At 36.9% G+C, this 21617-nt stretch overlaps 2 protein-coding genes across 4 annotated transcripts in view; one reads left to right on the forward strand and one right to left on the reverse strand.

Annotated features, from left to right (window-relative positions):
• The window catches only part of snx8b (sorting nexin 8b), a 10523-nt gene extending 8511 nt beyond the window's left edge, over positions 1-2012 (forward strand). The window contains exons 11-12 of the mRNA XM_079811971.1: positions 869-1018; positions 1121-2012. Of these exons, the coding sequence (XP_079668097.1) occupies positions 869-1018; positions 1121-1258 (288 nt within the window). The 3' untranslated portion in view covers positions 1259-2012. The remainder of the gene's footprint in view (positions 1-868; positions 1019-1120) is intronic.
• Positions 2013-2984: 972 nt separating this feature from the next.
• The window catches only part of grk4 (G protein-coupled receptor kinase 4), a 60330-nt gene continuing 41697 nt past the window's right edge, over positions 2985-21617 (reverse strand). Inside the window, exons 9-16 of one of the 3 annotated variants that reach the window (XM_079812482.1) lie at positions 21204-21394; positions 16590-16627; positions 15998-16087; positions 15705-15913; positions 10517-10654; positions 10267-10404; positions 9500-9631; positions 2985-7321 (exon numbers count right to left, since the gene is read on the reverse strand). In XM_079812482.1, coding sequence (XP_079668608.1) covers positions 7277-7321; positions 9500-9631; positions 10267-10404; positions 10517-10654; positions 15705-15913; positions 15998-16087; positions 16590-16627; positions 21204-21394 — 981 coding nt within the window. In that variant the 3' untranslated portion in view covers positions 2985-7276. Of the gene's footprint in view, positions 7322-9450; positions 9632-10266; positions 10405-10516; positions 10655-15704; positions 15914-15997; positions 16088-16589; positions 16628-21203; positions 21395-21617 lie in introns of all 3 variants that reach the window. The other 2 variants (XM_079812481.1, XM_079812483.1) reach the window with 2 other exon arrangements.

Below are 21617 nucleotides of genomic sequence, written 5' to 3' on the forward strand. Positions count from 1 at the left end.
TCACAGTTTGTTGCTTATGGGCTGCATAGCCGTAGACCAGTCAGGGTGTCCATGCTGACCCCTGTCCACCGCTGAAAGCGCCAACAGTGGCACGTGAGCATCAGAAATGGACCACGGAGAAATGGAAGAAGGTGGCCTGGTCTGATGAATCATGTTTTCTTTTATGGCTGTGTGCGCGTGCATCGTAACTAATTATATGTATTTTTATACATTTTAAAATTACTTTTTAAAATACTCATAATCAGAATAGTTACTTTTTTATTGATTACATCAGGGGTTTTCAAACTGGGGTCCGGGGACCCCCAGGGGTCCTCAAGAAGGTTCTAAGGGGTCCCCGGAAAATTTCAGAGAATACAAAGACAAAGCTTTGTATCTTTCTAGTGAGTATTACATGATTACATAATATTACAAAATGGCCATAAATTACTCAGAATTAATTGATTAATAATACAAATTGTATAATAACCAAATTGAGCACAGCATACATAAAATACAAAATCTTTTTTTATTTTGTTTTATTTTGATTGTTTTAATTTTCAAATTATTTATTTCTTATAATTTAACTGATAATGTGATATTGCTTTTATACAATAGTTTCATACATGACGTTAATAGTGAGTAACTTACATTTTAGACACAATTCTTTCAATTACTTTGTCTAATTTTGCTCTGCCAATGGAAAAAGATCAAACAAAGCCAAAGCAAAATCAACTGCTGAACGTCGAGCACACACAGTAGTGAATCGTTTGAACAAATCGTTTGAGTGAATGATTCAAATTATCCACCTTCTGGCACAACAATGTAACCTGCAGAACAATTCCACACCACTGACAGATGAACTAAATACTGTAATTCTGTCTTCCTACAGCAGGTAAACACAATTATCAACATGGAGATGAGGAGCTATTTCTCCCTTTTGTGTCTGCATCAAGAAACCCAGATGGTCTTCACCCATCTCCCCCTTGTAACGTCAATCCTGGGGACATTTGTCCACTCACAAATTCAAGGGCACAAAGAGGTACATGACGTCCATTAGGACACCAGCTCTCTCACTTCAACTGATTATTTTAGCAGTTCAACACTATTTACACTGTGTGAACTTTGTATTTTCGTTCCTCAGATGGGTGATGTGTGGGGTGAACTTCATCCAAAACTGAAGGAATTATTTGAGACCACTAATGAAGCCTCGTCTCGCTCCTCTTCTCAAACACACACCTCCAGAGGACAGAAGACCTGTGCTGTCATTGGCCCTGCATAACTAGTCCAGGACAGTAAATATGAGGGAAATTCCCAGCCTTTTCACAGTTCCAGAACTCAGTATACCGATTCATGCCATGTGTTTTCCTTCTCTTGACTGTACATACTTTAACACTTTTCTTCACGACTTTTCCAAATATGTAAATACAGAGAATACACTGGCCCTTAAACATATTTGAACACTTAAGATAATCTCAAAATTTTATTAGAAGCAAAATATCAAACTGTCTGCTAACCAAATGTGCAATCAAATCTAACTAAATTTTTGTAACCATTTTTACTAATGTGAACTGTAAAAAATGTGCTGATCATTAGGTCATGACAACATATTTTTACATTAATTAAGCAAAAAACAGTTTCAACTTTTTAAAGTTAGAATTACTTTAAGTAAATATAATTTTAGTTGAAATTATTTGTACATCCAATTTATTTATACCTAGAAACTTAAAGCAGCAACTGAACTTGATTTTGTTTTACTGTTGGTTTGATATTTTGTTATCTAAAGGATTAAGGAATGACATTCAAGCATATTTAATTGTGCTTCAAGTATCCGAATACTTTTAAGGCCAATGTTTATTCAGAGAATATAGAGTATATTTATTTAAATCCTAGTAGAAAAACACCCTTTGAGACTTGAGTCTTTGCTTTTGACATTTTCACTGAATTCCCATTTTCCCCTTTTTCTTTTAATACTTGAACCACACGTTTGATGCAGTACGTGGTTATACATTCAAATAAATAATCCCAGATCTTCCAAAACCTGCTCATCTATTTTTGTTTTTTTTGTTCAGGTAACCCAAAATAATATTTAATTTTGACAGAAACTTGCATAATATTCAAAGCTGTTATGTGTTAAAGATAAGGCCACAATTTGAGTACGGATGAAAAGGTTAATCAGAAACGGCTCTTTGCAGAAATTCAAAGATAGACAAAAGATATTCAGGAAAAATATTTTTTTAAGCAAGACCAGCAGATTTAATGTTGAGAAAGCACCTGTCCTCAAACGATCCACAGCCATTACCAGTGTTGAGGGTAATGCATTATAAGTAACTTGAGTTACGTAATCAGATTACTTTTTAAGGCAACAAGTAAAATAACACATTACTTTTAAAGGGATAGTTCACCAAAAATGTTTACATTTTTCTAAATTTGTTCTGCTTTAGACAAAGGAAGATATTTGGAAGAATGTTTGTAACCAAGCAGATCTCGCCCAAAACCCAACTCCACCACTATTGACTACCACTGTCGAGAAAAACACAATAGGGGGCAAGATCTGCTTGGTTATAAACATTCTTCCAAATATCTTCCTTTGTCTACAGCAGGACAAAGAAATTAGTTTGGGACAACTTGAGGGTGAGTAAAAGATGACTGAATTAAAAATTTTGGGTGAACTATCCCTACCAAATAAGTAACGCGTTCCTTTGTTTTCCCATTTTTTGACCTTTATTGTACGGATGTGAATTTGCATTTCCTTCAGCCTGAAGCTTATTCATTTCACGTTTGATGTGAATGGGCCTTTACATGTACCAAAATACATTTTTTGTTATTAAAAAACAAACAAGCAAGCCCAGGTGAGAAAAGTAACGCAAAAATAATGTAACATTACTTTCCATAAAAGTAATGTAGTTACTTTATTAGTGAGTAACAATATTGTAACGCATCTTTTCAAAGTAACTTTCCCCAACACGGCATCACACATACACAGGACAAGACCGATACGTTTTATTCAAATGGCAGAGCATCATTTATTAATTCCAGATATGGTACAGCACAGGAGGTCTGTCGGTGTCATTGTTTTGATCATTTTCGCACCAGTTAGCATGAAATATAAGCTTGCAGCTAGTTGATTCTGTCAACTAAAGCATTTATGCTTATTAAAAAATTATTTCAAATGTATCTGTGCAGTCAATTGCACTGGATAACTCTCAACTGAAAAGAGAGAAACAAAACAAAGTGTAAGAGAATAAAAAAAAACAATGAGAAGGAACAGCAGAGAAAGGCTTAGATGAAATCATGTCATTTTTTTTTTACCAGTGGTGTTAATCTGAACAGTTTGTGTGTACGTTAGATTCAGTCTTCATATTGAAACTCGTGTCTAAAATGAAACTCCTTAGTCACACATTAGTCTTAACAGTGCCAAACACATCAAATACACAGAAATGGGCCTGTTTTGGTGTAATTTCATATTAAATGATTTTTTATCATATATCGAATATTTGAATATAAGACCACATGGGGGAAAACATTGAAAAGGTGGTGTAATCTTCACAAGGTAAAACAATTAATATGTTTTTACAAGAGAATGACACATGTACATTTTAATGGCCATATGTCAACTCATAATTTTATTGTGAGTGCTCTTCCTCTTGTAAAACCATGGATACAGTAGAACATGCACACATATGGGAATAACAGAAGTGTAAGAGTTTAAGTTCACAGCTTTGCAAAAGGGACCATAAAGGTCCTCATAAAGAGAGAAACAAATATGGACGATGCTGCAGTAAGGTAAAACAACGGTTCCTGTTTGAGCTTTTGACCTGTCGTAGCCTTGCCCAAGACTCTCGCTATTGGTTGGGATTCTCCAACTATCACAGCAGTGTTTTGATCGTGCCAGAGACAAAATCGGTGTACGGATGGTTTATTTTGTCTCTGCATATTAAGATGGGCAAGGTCAAAAAAGACACAAAATACAATGTCATATATAAAGAAATTTCAGGGGGAAATAGTGCGATTAAAGGCTTTGCCATTCTTCTATGATACATTTGTGACTAATTCCCATCTCTGAATTGTGATAGTGCCATATGCATACAAAAAAGTTTAACTAAATAATAAACAATGAGTGACAAAAACGTGTGCACGTGTATGATAAACAAACTGCACAGTTCTGACGTTATGATTATCATTAACCGATCAATCAATACTCCTTTTGGAATATTAACTGAACATATGACACCTAAGGCAAAATCAACAGCTCGTTTAAGAGCCGGCATTGGAGCAAATTTAAAGATGAAGCTTATCTAGATATTTTACACTGGCCTGGTTAAAACCACTGTAAAGATACCCGATGGCACTAAAGGTAACAATGAGAGCGGAGGCAGAAAGCTAAACTGAACTGAGAATAGCAAACAGTCAACAAAACTGATCCATCTGTCATTATTTGGCTAATTTTGAGATTATCAGTACCGGACACTTAGCAAAAGTGTTATTAACATTCCCTTGCTTCAGGTCCAAATTCTAACAGCCTTTTTAAATGATACAAAACATTTTCTATTTTCAATCGTATATGGATTTTGAGTAAATATCATGTAATATTCCATCATGAAGTCATTTATGTATATATCCACATTACATCAGCCACCCTGCTCTCCAGATATCGGCAGCAGTCACTGAAAAAAAAACATTTCAGCCGAACATTGCTCAACATGCCCACTATTTCCCTGCATGTCGTCTGAAAGCTATGTGGAGGTAATAGTATTTAACATACACAGAGCAGTTTAGAAATAAGAACAAATGTGTGTTTATGTCTTGTTTATGCACATGACCAAAACAGGGATTAATCACCTGACGCACAGAGATCCAAGATATAGTGATTACTCGTGTCATGCATTTCTTAACATCTGCATGAATTCAATGAATGGCTTGGGGTTATCATGGCTAGTGATTGACTGATTTTTATATCGCTCAGGCTAATTAATCGTCCAATATTTGGTCATTTTGAGGCTATTGGCACTAGATATTTGGCACACTATTTATCATTAACATACATGTTAATGCTTCCTTGTATCAGTATTAAAATCCACCGACAGCTTTGTCACTGATCTGTGCCCATTTTGTGTTTTAAAACTATAAATATACAAAGGAGTCCATAAGTCCGAGGACACAAAATAAACAATGCTTAGCAAATAAAAAACATAAAATATGAAATATATTAGATTTCCAAGTCACTAATCAAATGGGCAAATTTGTGGCACTGACCTAGTTTTGTACAGACGGTCAGATTTTCTTGCATCCAATGAAGCACAAGATACTCTCTGTATCATACTAAAATCTTCAGGTTTTACACAAACTTGTGAGTTCATACAGCTCGAGGGCTGCTGCCATTAAAGAAAAAAAAAGACAAACCAAATACTATGACATTTTGATTTGTTATGACTTTTTATCTCGCAATTCTGACTTTCATAGCACGTAATTCTGACTTTACGGGTCCTATTTTAACGACCTGAGTGCATGGTCTAAAGCGCACAACGCAGGTGCACTTAGGGCGTGTCCAAATCCACTTTTGCTAGTTTAACGATGAAAAAAAAAAACGGTTGGCGCAGCAGGCGCATGGTCTAAAAAGGTTGTACCTACGTCGGCCTGAAACTAGCAAAAAACACTTGGGTCACACCTGGCGTTGCATTGCGCTGTGCGTATGATAGAGCCCTACAACTCGCAATTCTGAGAAAAAAAGTCAGAATGAGATAAAAAGTTTTGTGGAGGAAACAAGCTTCCATACTTAAACAACTTAAAAACGAGACCTTCCCTGACTTCCTAGATTGTTTATGAAAGCCTGTAGACTTTTTATAGATTATTACGAGACGTAGGCTACTCGGGGCATTTTTTCCATGAAAATCGAAAGGATGCAAATTTTTTGCACGCTCCAGGGAGCACCTCTTCCGACGTGATGCTGGTGAATTGTAGCCTGGTCCTACCAGACTCTCGTACATTTCATTTGTACAGAGAGTCTGGTCACTCTCCATTTACAAGCGTTAACTTCCTTTCTGTTGAAGTTTAAAACTATTGGATCTGCCCAGAGCTACTCTGGATCTGCCATAACCAATCGCTAACGTTTGGTCGTGACGTATGTCATCTCAAACTAGCCCACGACATCAACGTCATCGTGCTCAGCCACTCCCTCTGCTCGCTGATTGGACCGGTTAAAATTTGACCGGAGAAAACCAGAGAATATACCGCAAGACGGAGTACTGAAGGAAAAAGAAAATTGAGCGGAAGTATGTAGGAGGGCGGAGCCAGGCTAGGTGAATTGCAGAGCTGACGCAAACGTTTTCACATTGCTATGAACATGCCATCTTAACTGCTGATTTTTCACCACTATCATTTTTGTTGTGTTTAGTTTGTTATTGAGAGGAAAGCGCGCAGCACATACAGTATTTACATATTCATCCAAACGGCGCTCTGAGCAGCATGGACGACGTTGGGATGCTCGTTAAAAGTTTATCGTCGCAAAGGTATTTCCAACTTCTTTTTACTTCTAAGCAAAGAACGAAAAACTCTGTGAGTATATCGGGGCTTTGAATCACATTCAGTCTTTTGTATGCGTGTGGCTGCAGTTCACTTAACGGCCACAGGTGTCACTAATAACAGGGGTTTCTGGATTCTACATATAGCCCCTTTAAGCTGATCATTTGCAATTAAAAAGTTGTATTGAATTTGAAATATGCAAGCATGTTACTTAGTGTTCTCTGACTTTTGGACCCCATATATAGGCTATACAATTTGTTTATCGGCATTCGACCATCAGCCACCTTGCTTTCTAGACTGGCAATCAGAAAACCATTCCATTGACCACTAGAAATGTTATGATGAATAGATCATTTGTACTGCTTTTTTATCGGTTTATCTTACCCCACTGTACAAAACAAGTGCACCAAATCTGTTCAGCCATCTAACATACAAACAAAGGCTGTGCTAACAGGATGTTAGCATTAAAAAATAAAAGTGAGTGTTTATATTGTGCTTAAAAAGAAATACACATTTCATATTCAGTACAGATGAAAAATAATAACAATAAAAACATTATATATGCATTCAAGTGGTATTTCTATGGCTTTTTGTACAATACAACCTTTAGTGAAAATATACATCTACACATAATTCAAGTACAAATGTACAAAATTCTTTAAACTCATACCCTTTTCTTTAATTATGATACAGTTTAATACAGTTCATAAATACAGTTGAACATTCATACGTTTAGCATTCTGATTGGCAGCTGATGGGAAGTGGGAGTGGTTTTAAGTCAAGATGGCTCCTCCTCCTCACTGTTGGCACTCCTAAAACAAACCTGTAAATGATGAAGAAAACAGTGACAATATATCAAATGCACTGAAGCTTATACACACTAACAAGGCAAACATGAGTGTTTCTGATGTAGAAAGCTGAGGCCAAATTAGTCAAATATTGTGGGCAAAAAAAGGTTCATTGTCTAATGCCAATTGTATAGTGTGGCAAGCAGCGAGGCAGAGGGACCGTGAGAGTGGGACGAGGCCGGACGTGAGTGATAATAAGCGCCAGCTCGTGTCTCACGGAGGAGCTCAGTCGCATAAAAGTAGGAGCGACGACAGTGAAGGATGAGAGAGGACCAGACCTGGATTTTACGTTGTGTTTTGTTTACGTTTTGTTATGTGTGTGGGTGGCAGTCGTCCGTGAGGGGCTGACGCTTTTACTTTCTGTTTGTTTATTTATTTATTAAAGTATTTTGAATGTTCGCCGGTTCCCACCTCCTCCTTCCCTGAACAAAGAACTGTATTACATTGGTGCCGAAACCCGGGAGGAAGGAGGGACATTCTATCAAAGAGCCCTCGCTGCTGAGGGGGATCGCGGTGCTGAGAAGGTCGGGCAGCGCGGAAGAGTGAAGACCCTGAGTGGCTGTCCGGAGCGAGTGAAGACCCGGTGGGACGGAGAGCTCGCAGCCGTGCCCCTGTGTTGGGGGATGGGGTGGTTGCCGTCCTAGAGGGAGTGTTGGAGTCGCCGGCGTTCGCCTGCTACCATCCGTCATGACGGGGAGGAGCAGGGAGCGTGGGACTCGCTGTCGGCTGCCCTCAACAGGAGGAGCCACCGCCGGCCACCAGGGGGCGGAGGAGGATCGAGCCGTCCACCGAGTCCCCCCCCTCCCCTCTCTCCTCTCTTGTCTCTGTCCCTCCTCATACTTCCGGCTCCTTTTCTCTGTCCTCATCTGTTTTTATCCCCAGGTGTCGCAGCCACCTGTGAGGGGTGATGGGGGTATGTGGCAAGCAGCGAGGCTAAGGGACCATGAGATATGATTGTGTCTCACGGAGGAGCTCGTCACATAAAAGGAGGAGCAACAACAGTAACGAGAGACGAGAGAGGACCAGGCCTGGATTTTACGTTGTGTTTTGTTTACGTTTTGTGTCGTCCGTGAGGGGCTGCCGCTTTTACTTTCTGTTTGTTTATTTATTTATTAAGTATTTTGAATGTTCGCCAGTTCCCGCCTCCTCCTTCCCTGAATAAAGAACTGTATTACATATATCACTGCATAAAGCACCGCTCACAATGAAGTCACTTTCACATCAAGCAGCTTTGTCTTGGTCAACGTAACAAAATCCCATTGCAAAATCTGCGGGAAATCTTTCGCCCTCAAGCAACTGTGGATATTGAAATGACTGAATTTCACCTGCAAAAATTTGCCGCACAACAATAAATTTTACCACAAACCCACATCAATATAATGTATGGAATGTAATCATCTGCAAAATGACTGAAATAATAAGGCTAGACATAATATTCATGTTTGGGGGAATAAATATAGATGTACTGACTACTGATAAATTACTTTTTTTTTGTCATTACTCACATTTGTCATTCTTGGCCACTTTTGAAGAATTACAGTATGAATTTAGCGACAGATTACCAAATGAACCAATAAACAATATGTTAATCTTATATCAACTGTATTATGTAATTTTACTTCATTATGATTTTACTGTATTATGTAATTTTACTTCATTTAATTTCAGACCAATTTGAATCGTCTTTAGAAACGTCTTGCCATTCTAATGCAAAAAGCGCAGTAGTAATAACTAGATTGCTTTCAGTTTTCATTAGTTTGTGTGTAATCATTTCATAACATCTGTTACTCTGTATTTAAATGTATTTTAGAAGAATATATATATATATATATATATATATATATATATATATATATATATATATATATATATATATATATATATATATATATATATATATATATATATATATATATATATATATAGTGTAACATGTAAACCAAAATAAATCCTTTCTGTAGTATGAACATAGAGACATATGAGAACTTTGGCCATTCAGAGACGGTTTTACCATTCAAGACCATAAATGGCAAACAAAGATTTATTGGCAATAAAACTAATAGATGAAGGTGGGAAAGTCTGTTTGGAAAGAGTCAGAAAATACCTCAAGCCCCACCCCCTCTGACCACAGCGGGCGGCACGCTAGCACTTGCCTCTCGGCGGAATAACCGGTAGAAGAATCCTCGCTTGGGTGCTGGATTTGGCCTGTTTACATCCAGATCAGAACACAGTGCTCCATCCATCTCGAACACATTAATCTCCTTAAAGCACTCCATCTCAATCATCTGAAACATGGACACACACAAGCGTACAACTGTACACACTTAAAAAGTTCCATGCCAGTCCTCTATTTTCAAATGCTGGCTGCATTTCCAACTGGGATTTCTGGAAGGACATTTTATTGCTCATTAGATACTCTTTTATTGACTTAATGGAGCCGTGTCTCATTTAACTTTATCTCAGATTTCACGACATGAAAAAATGACACAATAGTCTACATACTATAAGAGTGCAGAGCTATAAAATTAAATTGATCAAAAGTTATACATTATATTATATATTACAGTTTAGATTCTTACAAGATTTGTATTTCATATAAATCCTGTTCTTTTAAACTTTCTATTCATCAAAGAATCCTGTAAAAATGTTCCACAAAAATATGAAGCAGCATAGCTGTTTTCAACATTGACAAATCAGCATATTAGAATGATTTCTGAAGGATCATGTGGTACTGAAGACTGAATGAGTGATCCTGAAAATTCAGCTTTGCCATCACAGAGGAATACATTACATTTTTAAATATTTTCAAATATAAAACAGATCATTTTATTTCACCTAGTTACTATTTTTACTGTATTTTCTGATCAAATAAATGCAGCCTTGGTGAGCCTAACAAAATGAGGTGACCAGAGTGCTGTACCTCATTTTGCCATGGGATGGAGACACTTCCTGTTACAAACTTGTGGTAGAAGTCATCATCTGTAGGGTCCAGATTTACTCCTTTGACTGTAGAAAACTGCTCTATGTCCAGAACATCCTTGCAGTACACTGCACGTGGCTAGAAAAAAAACAGCAGATATGAAAAACATCCTCCTGGAAAATCCTACATGTTTAGTCTAATAGGTACTCATGAATCAAGCAGATAAAAACATGGAAACAGCCAAACTCACATCAGGACAGAACGGTGGGTCTAGCATGTTGGCCTCCAATCTCTTGAAATTGATGTTTCGGAAAATGGTATGCAGTTTGACTTCGGCCCCTCCATTACCTCGACACCCCAACCGCTCCTTTGGGTCTTTACATAGCAACTGTGGAGCCCAGGAAAAGAGAGGGAAAGTGCTGTCAGAGACGGGAACTGACACAGAAGAGGAGAAATCCCAGTGGAAGTAAAACTGACCTTGAGGTCACAGTCTTCCATGACACCATGAGAGAGGACTAAACAACACTCACTCCTCCACTACTACACATGAACTCTTTTCCATGTTGAAAACATTACATACCAAAGCCAACATTCAAAACTTCATCTTAATTCTGACCAATAAACTTGTCTATGATAAAGAAAAGAACAAGTTCTTATAAAAGGACTTAGTACTAATGTTGCTTTTGAAAAACTTTTATATCTTTTTCGATAAAAGTTTACATTTAATGACTCTAAAATGTAATGTGGAGCAGTGTTGTTTTCAGTAACTAAAACGTATTCATTGAAAAAAGGTGAAATAAAATAAAATGTAAGTATTAGATCTTTTTTTTTTTTTACTAATTAAACTTGGAAACTAACTGAAATAAAAATAAATGAAAGCTAAATAGACATATGAAAAAAATTACAAAAGAACATTACCTAAACTCAAATTAAAATACAAACAGAAATATAAAAATTGAAGCTAATTCAAAATATTAATTAATACTATACAGGGAGTGCAGAATTATTAGGCACGTTGATTTTCTGATCATATTTTTTTTCCAGGCACATTTGACCAATTCCAAACCACAGTAATCCTAATAACTACTATTGATTTAGTATTTAATAATGTATAAGTGATATATAATTGTTCATGAAGGCTGGAAATGAAAATCACCTTATATTCAGGTGTGCAGAATTATTAGGCATGTTTCCTTTTACAGATAAATTGAGCCAAAAAAGAGATTTAACTCAGACTGAAAAGTCAAAAAGTATTAAATGCCCATGAGAAGGATGCAATACTAATGCAATACTAGACATTGCAGTTAAGGCGTGACCATTGGACAGTGAAATGCTCGTTGGGTCAGCAGGGTCAGACAAAAACAGGTGGTGAAGAAAAGACACCTGTTAACTGCAAAAAAAATAAGAATTAAGGTGAAGAATTAAGGGTGAAACCATCAGGAACCCTTTAGTCTCCAGCGCCACCATTTTCCAAAGCTGCAACCTACCTGGAGTCTCCAGAAGTGCAAGGTGTCAGGATCTCAGAGACTTCAGTTAGGTAAAGAATCCTAAAAAATGACCCCCACTAGATAAGAATCACAAGCTGAAGTGTTGTAAAATACATGAAGAAGGTTTTTTTATAGGCTTTATGGACAGATAGGTTGAGAGTGACTCTTGAAGGACCAGCACCACATCCTCTTGCACCACTGTTTGAAGAATTCATCTTCCAGAATCTGGCAGTACGTTTTGGGAGTTAATTTTTAGTCCATCTCTGCAAAACGGACTTCAGGATGGACTAAAATGAACTCCCAAAACGTACTGCCAGATTCTGGAAGATGAATTCTTCAAACAGTGGTACTAGAGGATGTGGTGCTGGTCCTTCAAGAGTCATTCTCAACCTATAAAACCTATAAAGCCTATAAAAAAGCAGGCTTCATGTATTTTACAACACTTCAGCTTGTGATTCTTATCTAGTGGGGGTCATTTTTTAGGATTCTTTACCTAACTGAAGTCTCTGAGATCCTGACACCTTGCACTTCTGGAGACTCCAGGTAGGTTGCAGCTTTGGAAAATGGTGGCGCTGGAGACTAAAGGGTTCCTGGTGGTTTCACCCTTAATTCTTCACCTTAATTCTTAATTCTTTTGCAGTTAACAGGTGTCTTTTCTCCGCCACATGTTTTTGTCAGATCCTGCTGACCCAACGAGCATTTCACTGTCCAATGGTCACGCCTTAACTGCAATGTCTAGTATTGCATTAGTATTGCATCCTTCTCATGGGCATTTAATACTTTTTGACTTTTCAGTCTGAGTTAAATCTCTTTTTTGGCTCAATTTATCTGTAAAAGAAAACATGCCTAATAATTCTGCACACCTGAATATAAGGTGATTTTCATTTCCAGCCTTCATGAACAATTATATATCACTTATACATTATTAAATACTAAATCAATAGTAGTTATTAGGATTACTGTGGTTTGGAATTGGTCAAATGTGCCTGGAAAAAAAATATGATCAGAAAATCAACGTGCCTAATAATTCTGCACTCCCTGTATATATATATATATATATATATATATATATATATATATATATATATATATATATATATATATATATATATATATATATATATATTAGTGCTGTCAAACGATTAAAATATTTAATCGCGATTAATCGCATTAATGCCATAGTTAACTCACAATTAATCACAATTAATCGCACATTTTTATTTATTCTAAATGTCCCTTGATTTCTTTTTGTCCCATTATTTTTTCTTATTTTAATGCTCTTATCAACATAGAAAAGTGGATCGGCTTGCTTTGTTCAAATGTTTGTTTTATTGAAAACAACATTGGCATACTGTAGTGTTCGATTTCACACCAACATTCTCACTTGAAGCAGTCATTCACACTTGGAGCAAATAATCGCTCACACAATGTAACACTGTCCATCAATAAAAGGGTGAAAAAAAATACTTTGTTGCACAAACAGCCCCTTCAACAGCCCTTTCTAAGGGATCAAAACAGGGTGATACAAAATAAAATTACAAAGTGCACATGCAAGGTAAACTAGGACTCCGCCTATAGTGCAGTTAAACCAGGGGTCGCCAACTAGCGGACTCCGGTCCAAATCCGGACCGCGAAGCCTTTTGACGTAGGCTAATGAAACAGTTAACGTTGCAATGCTCACTGTTGCGTTCAGACCCAGACGCGCGGTCAAGCATGCAGGTGCACCGGACGCGAATGACGCGACATGCACGCCGCTTAATTCGCGCCGCAGAATGTCTATTTGCGTCTTTGCATTGACTTAAATCACCTGCGCAAAACGCTTCATTCGCGTCCGGTGTGAATGCACCATCAGAGCAGAAAGCAGCGCTCAAGACAAGCACTTTTAGTTGAAGACCCCTGAGTTAAACCATGGCATAATACGTTTCTCATTTCGGCGTCTCACGCTTGCCATCCACGTCTACTCTTTTAATGGCCCAAACAAGTGTGGGCAGCCGCAGCGTGCCTGATGTTTTGTTTCCGGTCTAGCTACATCCGGAGTGGTGTTGTAGTTTTTCTAACGTTACTAGTTGCTGCAACAGCATGTGAAAAAACTACAAAGTTTGTTAGACCAAAAAGAACGTTAATCTCGCGATAAAAACATTGACGCCGTTAAAATAGGTTTGCGTTAACGTCGTTAATAACGCGTTTAACTGACAGCACTAATATATATATATATATATATATATATTAGTGCTGTCAAACGATTAAAATATTTAATCGCGATTAATCGCATTAATGTCATAGTTAACTCACAATTAATCACAATTAATCGCACATTTTTATTTATTCTAAATGTCCCTTGATTTCTTTTTGTCCCATTATTTTTTCTTATTTTAATGCTCTTATCAGCATAGAAAAGTGGATCGGCTTGCTTTGTTCAAATGTTTGTTTTATTGAAAACAACATTGGCATACTTTAGTGTTCGATTTCACACCAACATTCTCACTTGGAGCAAATAATCTCACACAATGTAACACTGCCCATCAATAAAAGGGTGAAACAAATACTTTGTTGCACAAACAGCCCCTTCAACAGCCCTTTCTAAGGGATCAAAACAGGGTGATACAAAATAAAATTACAAAGTGCACATGCAAGGTAAACTAGGACTCCGCCTATAGTGCAGTTAAACCAGGGGTCGCCAACTAGTGGACTCCGGTCCGAATCCGGACCGCGAAGCCTTTTGACGTAATGAAACAGTTAACGTTGCAATGCTCAGTTACTACGTTCAGACCCAGACGCGCGGTCAAGCATGCAGTGAAGAAGAGACTGATGGTGCGCTCACACCGGACGCGAATGACGCGACATGCACGCCGCTTAATCCGCGCCGCGGAATGTCTTTTTGCGTCTTTGCATTGACTTAAATCACTCGCGCAAAACGCTTCATTCGCGTCTGGTGTGAAAGCACCATCAGAGCAGAAAGCAGCGCTCAAGACAAGCACTTTTAGTTGAAGACCCCTGAGTTAAACCATGGCATAATACGTTTCTCATTTCGGCGTCTCACGCTTGCCATCCACGTCTACTCTTTTAATGGCCCAAACGAGTGTGGGCAGCCGCAGCGTGCCTGATGTTTTGTTTCCGGTCTAGCTACATCCGGAGTGGTGTTGTAGTTTTTCTAACGTTACTAGTTGTTGCAACAGCATGTGAAAAAACTACAACGTTTGTTAGACCAAAAAGAACGTTAATCTCGCGATAAAAAAATTGACGCCGTTAAAATAGGTTTGCGTTAACGTCGTTAATAACGCGTTTAACTGACAGCACTAATATATATATATATATATATGTATATATATATATAGTAATGAATTTTAACATAAATAAATGAAAAACATGTTAATCAGAGATGTATATATTAATTGCACTTTTCATGTACATTCGTATAAATTAATAAATACGGACAAAGTGTTATTGGTTACACTTTACAATAAGGTTGTATTAGTTAACATTAGTTAATGCATTAGTTAACATGAACTAACCATGAACAACACCTCTGTTCAGCATTAGTTAATCTTTGTTAACGTTAGTTCATAAAAATCCAGCTGTTCATGGTTTGTTCATGTTAGTTCACAGTGCATTAACTAATGCTAGCAAAATTTTAATAATGCATTTGTAAATGTTGAAATTAACATTAACAAAGATAAATAAATGCTTTACAAGTGCATTTCATTATTAGTTCATGTTAACTAATGTTAAATAATGAACCTTATTGTAAAGTGTTACCGTATATCCATTGACACCAATACCAATTTATGTTGACTATGGTTTAGTTGACACACTCCCAACTTACGAGTCCCACTGGTTACAACGGCACTGTGGCGTTGTTCATGTGTTCCCATCCCATGAATATGATCATTCCCATCATGACTTTAACGCAGCAACAGCGCCAAAAAACCCTAAAGAGCATTAAGTGTGCACCTGTCGGCAGATGTCTTTGGCATCTTCAGAAAACTTTTCAGTGTATTCCTCCTGGTCCTCACATACACGGCGGTCCACCTCCTCTCTCTTCACGCGTTCTTTGCGGCGACGGAAAGGAGACTGACCCTGAATCATTTCGAATATTAGGCATCCCAAACCCCACCAGTCGGGACAGAAGGTGTAGCTCTCATTCTGAATGACCTCTGGTGCTAAAAACACATACGGAGAAGAATGAGATCAAGCACTCTATGACAAGTGCCGCTGAAGATATACGGAATGCGTTTGGCTCTTACCCATGTATCCCACCGTGCCAACACGCCCTCGTATCGTCTCAGCCTCTGGAATTTGGACGGCCAGCCCCAGATCAGAAATACGGATGTGCCCTGGAGAACAGCATCTTGTTAAAGATTATCTATTATACTTTTTTTTAAAACATTCTTTAGTGTGTAATGCTGCTGAAAGGTCTGTAAAGTTACAAAGCACAAAGCCCACTCCAAAGGGAGTTTGTAAGGGGGCTTAATAGGTCCTCTTTGAAATCTGCAGGTTTTTCATTCCTAACATGCCCAAACATGACATGCTTCAAAACCGTAACAGGTAAAAATGTTCGCCTTAGAGGTAAATGCTCAAGTTAAAGTTTAACAGGAAAAACTAGATTTTTACATCAGAAGAAAACGTGAGTAGTGTTTGTGCAAAATGCGTCATCACAATGCAAAAGTGTTCTGGGTGAATGGCAAGACATTGCTATGTGGTTGCTAGGGTGTTTTGGGTGGAAAATATCTAGAGTCCACTCTCAAGTCTAAATATGCATGAATAAGATTAACAGAAGAAAAAAATATAACAAAAAACAGGCCTTAAAATGCAGTGGTAAATATAAAAATGACTCACCACGGTCATCTAGGAGAATATTCTCAGGTTTCAAGTCTCTGCAAAAATAAGAGAAAAAATTCATTTTAGAGAGCTGAATTTTAATTTACACTAGCATTTAAAGGTTTGGAGTCAGTAAGATGTTATTGAAAGAAGTCTCTTATGCTCACCAAGACTGCATTTATTTAATCATAAATACAGTAATATTCTGAAATATTATTACAACTTTAAAAAGTTGCTTTCAATTGTAATATATTTTAAAATGTAATTTATTCCTGTGATGCAAAGCTGAATTGTCAGCATCATTACTCCAGTCTTCAGTGTCACATGATCCTTCAGAAATAATTCTAATATGCTGATTTGCTGCTCAAGAAACATTTATTATTATTATCAATGTTGAAAACATCTCTGCTGCTTAATTTGTTCTGTTTCAGGATTCTTTGATAAATAGAAAGTTCAAAAGAACAGGGTTTACAGCATCTTTCGTAACATTATACAAGTCTTTACTGTCACCTTTTGATCAACTGAATGTGTCCTTGCTGAATAAAAGAAAAAAAAAATTAATCTGACCTCAAACTTGTATATGGGGAGCAGTAGCTTTATGTTTAATAATCTGAGCAGCTAATACTGATGCTTTTGACCAAATAACTTGACAGACAGCTAGCATGATAATCCTGCTCTATTTCTATCACCGACCAGGTAATTCCATACAAACAGTCTACTCAAATTGCCTGCTTTTAATAAAAGGCATACACAAAAAAAACAAAAAAAGGCATTTGTTTATATTCATTTTGCATAGAAAACGATGCCTGCCAATATTGATGGAAAGTAAAGCATCCTCACAATTTAAATATATTCAAATCTCGCAGATGAACATTGCTATGCCTGAAACAATTCAGTATCTTCAAAATGTGCAATATTCATCATGCAAAACACAAGGAAAAAGTCAAAGTAATCACTAGACAGAATCTGTAGACTTTATCATGTATATGCTGGAAAATAGAGGTATAAAAGTGCGATATGTATCGTTGATGTAAATGATATGATTCGCGATATTGAAGAGTTGTTTTATCCAAGGCTCAACTTGCTTTATTTATTAAGGTATAATTCACCCAAAAATGTAAACTCTGTCATCATGTACTCACCCTCATATCGTTTCGTTTAACTTCTAAACACAAATGAAGATATTCTTTAGGAAACCTGAGAGATTTCTGTCCCTCCACTAATCGAGTGTCTCATCCAAATCCAAGTCTTCTGAAGAGACACGATGGCTTTATATGATGAATAGATTTACCACGACGCGCACACTGTAGTAAACACAGACGTTCAAATGATTGCGTGACGCGCGAAAACCTCATGAGAGTGAGCAAATGCAGAACTAATATTGTTGAGCTAAACATTGAAAGTTTGAGAATAGTCATTTTGACACGCTTTCTTGCGATTAGAACTGTGATAAATTGTATTGATAATCTGAAGTGCACCCGCTGGAACGTAGGGCTGGGCGGTATATCGAGTTGTATACAATATATCGATATATTTTTTAGAAACGATATGGAATGAGGCAATACCGTCTATATCGATACACAGTAGATTGATACGAACGCATCTGAAAAATAGCGAAGTACGCAGAATGAGCTGATGCAGGGAAAGTGCAAGATACAATTTGTCCTAAACATGACACATGCTTTATGTGACACTAGGCTCTTTTACAATAAACACGTTATAATCTGTCCAAAACAGGCCAAATAAATCTTGTCTAAACAGTCTTGCGTGTATGAAATTTTATATTGCAGCAGGATTCATAGCAGGATATTTAAACGGTCTTTTTGTGTTTAATAATCACAGATGCTAACAGAATAAACTTGGCCTACCTTACAATCAGCCCCGAATCCTTTGCTCTAAGAAATTAACAGCTTTTCATGAGGAGGATAAATCCAGGATTATTCCTCAACGTGTCTCAAAACGATGTAGCTGAAATAAGTTACAGCACTTCACTAGATGTTTGTATGAGTTTTTACAGTCTATGGAGTTGATGTGTGGGCATCGACTCTGGATCGTCAGTATTTGAATCTCAATAGAACGCGCGATCCGTGGGCGTGGTCGCATTACCGGATAATGTAGTGGCTTGCGGGTGACTGACATGTATCTCTTTTCGAACAAATTACATTAACACATAATATTTGTTTTCGATTTGGGTTACATTGTTTAAAACCTGACAATTCAACATTTCTTTAGACATATGTCTCATGTTTGTGAGACAAGTATTCACTAAGCTAGAGTTCCTTTTCTGAAGACTATATGAATGAACGTCTTTGACAGAGAGGCTGCAGATCGCGCATCATGTTTGTTTTCTTTATTTTGCAAAAAGCAAAACATTTTGTTTTTATTGTGACTGAACACAAAAAAAAATGGAAACTTAACAGATTATAATGATGTATAACAGTTGCCAGAATGATTAAAAATAACAGAGTTATTTGAGTCTCTTTGGCACTGATAAGAAAAAAAGCAAGCCAATCATGCTGGCCGACTCGAGAGGGTTAAGGGCTTCAAAATAACTGGTAAGATATAGTTAACATCAGTGTTGGGGGTAACGCATTACAAGTAACTTGAGTTACGTAACAATATTAATTTTTCCAAGTAACTAGTAAAGTAACGCATTTTTTTTTTTAATTTACAACAATATATCTGAGTTACTTTTTCAAAAAAGTAATTCAAGTTACTTTTTCACATTAATTTGACTGACAGCTCTCCTGCCCCCATGAAAATAAGTGCAGAGGCGTGTGTGTAAACATGATGGTTATTGTAGTTCTAGACTAAATGTGAGCATTTATTTATTTATTTGTGCTCACTTGCACAATAAAGATTCAGTATGAATAAAATCAGTCAAATGCAAAATCAGAGTACTATGCAAACCTCCAATAATTAAATGTTAAATAAAACTACTATTTTTATGCATTTAATCTACCTTTATATTTAATTTACCAATGTCTTGCTGCTGACCTTTGATGATGAAAATTACTAGATTTTTTGTTTTTATTGATAAAACTTTTTTCTCCTGCATCCTATTCTACCGTTATCCAGAATGGCAGCACAGCAGAGCTGCGCCCTCTACTGTTCATGCGTGAATTTGCATTTTTACCTCAGCCTGGGGCTTATTATTTCAATTTTGGTATGAAGAGGTCTTTACCGTTGCACAAAAATATAACTTTTTTGTTATAAAAAAAACAAAAACAAGCCCAGCCCATGTGAGAAAAAGTAACGCAAAAGTAACGTAACGCATTACTTTTCTTAAAAAGTAACTAAGTAACTTAATTAGTTACTTTTTAAGGGAGTAACGCAATATTGTAATTTATTACTTTTCAAAGTAACTTTCCACAACACTGGTTAACATGTATAGTTTAATGCAGCTTGCCCTGTCAGATGCTCTGAGAGATAGGCCACTTGTGCTGACAGACAGATAAAATACTTGAGGTGTTTAATGGGTTTGAAATGTGGTGCTTTCCTCAGTGCATAATTTACATTTCAGAGGTATATTCTCCATCTGTAAATGTTAGAAAGTCATGAAAATATGTCCATTTTGCTGTCAGGAGAGGACGAGCCTTCTGCAAGTGAATCCCTGCTAAAATTCAGGCTTCTGTGAATGAGCGCCGTCACGAGCATTCGTGCCAAACAGACAGAAAGCAATAATTCTGACTAAAGTATACATATTTCTAAAATATTTGTTGTTGGACAATAAATGGGCCACATGTGGAATTTTAAACCTACAAGTAAGTATATTTTTCTGAAAGTGACCATTATAATGGCGTAATCAAATATAGACTAACATGCTTTTGTTTTTATTTTCACTTTTAGTTTAGTGAATTTAAAAACTGAATTCTGAACCCCCTTTTTGCACATAATATATTGCATAGCCTACATAACATTCACTGTATTTGTACATAGCCTTCAATATCAACATTGTTTTTAGGACATCATTGAGCAGGATGTGAAATTAAAATGAATACAGATTTTTTTTTTTTGATCCAAATAGAAAAACACAGAAAATACCCGGATATATACCGTGTATCGCCATACAACCCAAAAAATACAGAGATATGATTTTTTGGCCATATCGCCCAGCCCTACTGGAACGTGCCTCAAAGTCAAAGCGCAAACATAATTTAAATCACCAGATCACATTTAGTTTTAGTAGTATGATTATTCAAAGCATTTTAGATGGTTTATTCTTATATGTATAGTGCATTAATACCGGGAGAGAATGGTGCCTGCATTGAAAACGCGAGTAATGCGTGAGAGAAAAGAGTTTCAGTGAGATTACTACATTAAATGACTATATATAGTGTTGAAAGAATATAATGTATAATAATGCAATGGGGAAATGTTTGTGGGTCCTGATAATAATACACTAATAATAATAAAAAAAGTAAAAAAATAAATAAATAAAAAACCTCCTTTATTTTGGCTTAAAATATCGCAATACATATCGTACCGTGAGTTCAGTATCGCGATTTTTATCGAATCGTGACACAAGTGTATCATTACACTCCTACTGGGAAAATGTGTGGGAAATGTGTAGAATTCTGCAAAATGGATGTAAACACATTCAAATGTGAGTGTTGAGAAAACTAAACGCACCTGTAGACGATCCTCTCTCGATGTAGGTCATCTAAGCCACAGCAGATCTCTGCTGCATAAAAGATGGCACGCTGTTCATCAAAACCTGAGTTTCCCATGTTATAGATATGAAACTTCAAGTCACCGCCATTCATTATAGTCAACACCAAACATAGAGCGTCCTTAGTCTCATATGCATATGCCAAACTAACCTAGGGAAGAAAAAGAGAGAAAAAGAGGTGCATTGTTATCTATTCATGAAGAAAGGATAGAAACTTTGTGGTGCATGTGAAACGGTCAAATGTAGCGCATGAGAATGTTTTTGAGCACTTTCACATAAATCATCTGGATGACTGGCACCTGTAATACAGCACATTTCAAAACTCCACAAGGTTATGCCAGTATAACTAAAAATGGACATTTAGGACACTTTTA

Source organism: Gobio gobio (genome assembly GCF_949357685.1).
Source record: "Gobio gobio genome assembly, chromosome: 3".
Lineage (NCBI taxonomy): Eukaryota > Metazoa > Chordata > Actinopteri > Cypriniformes > Gobionidae > Gobio > Gobio gobio.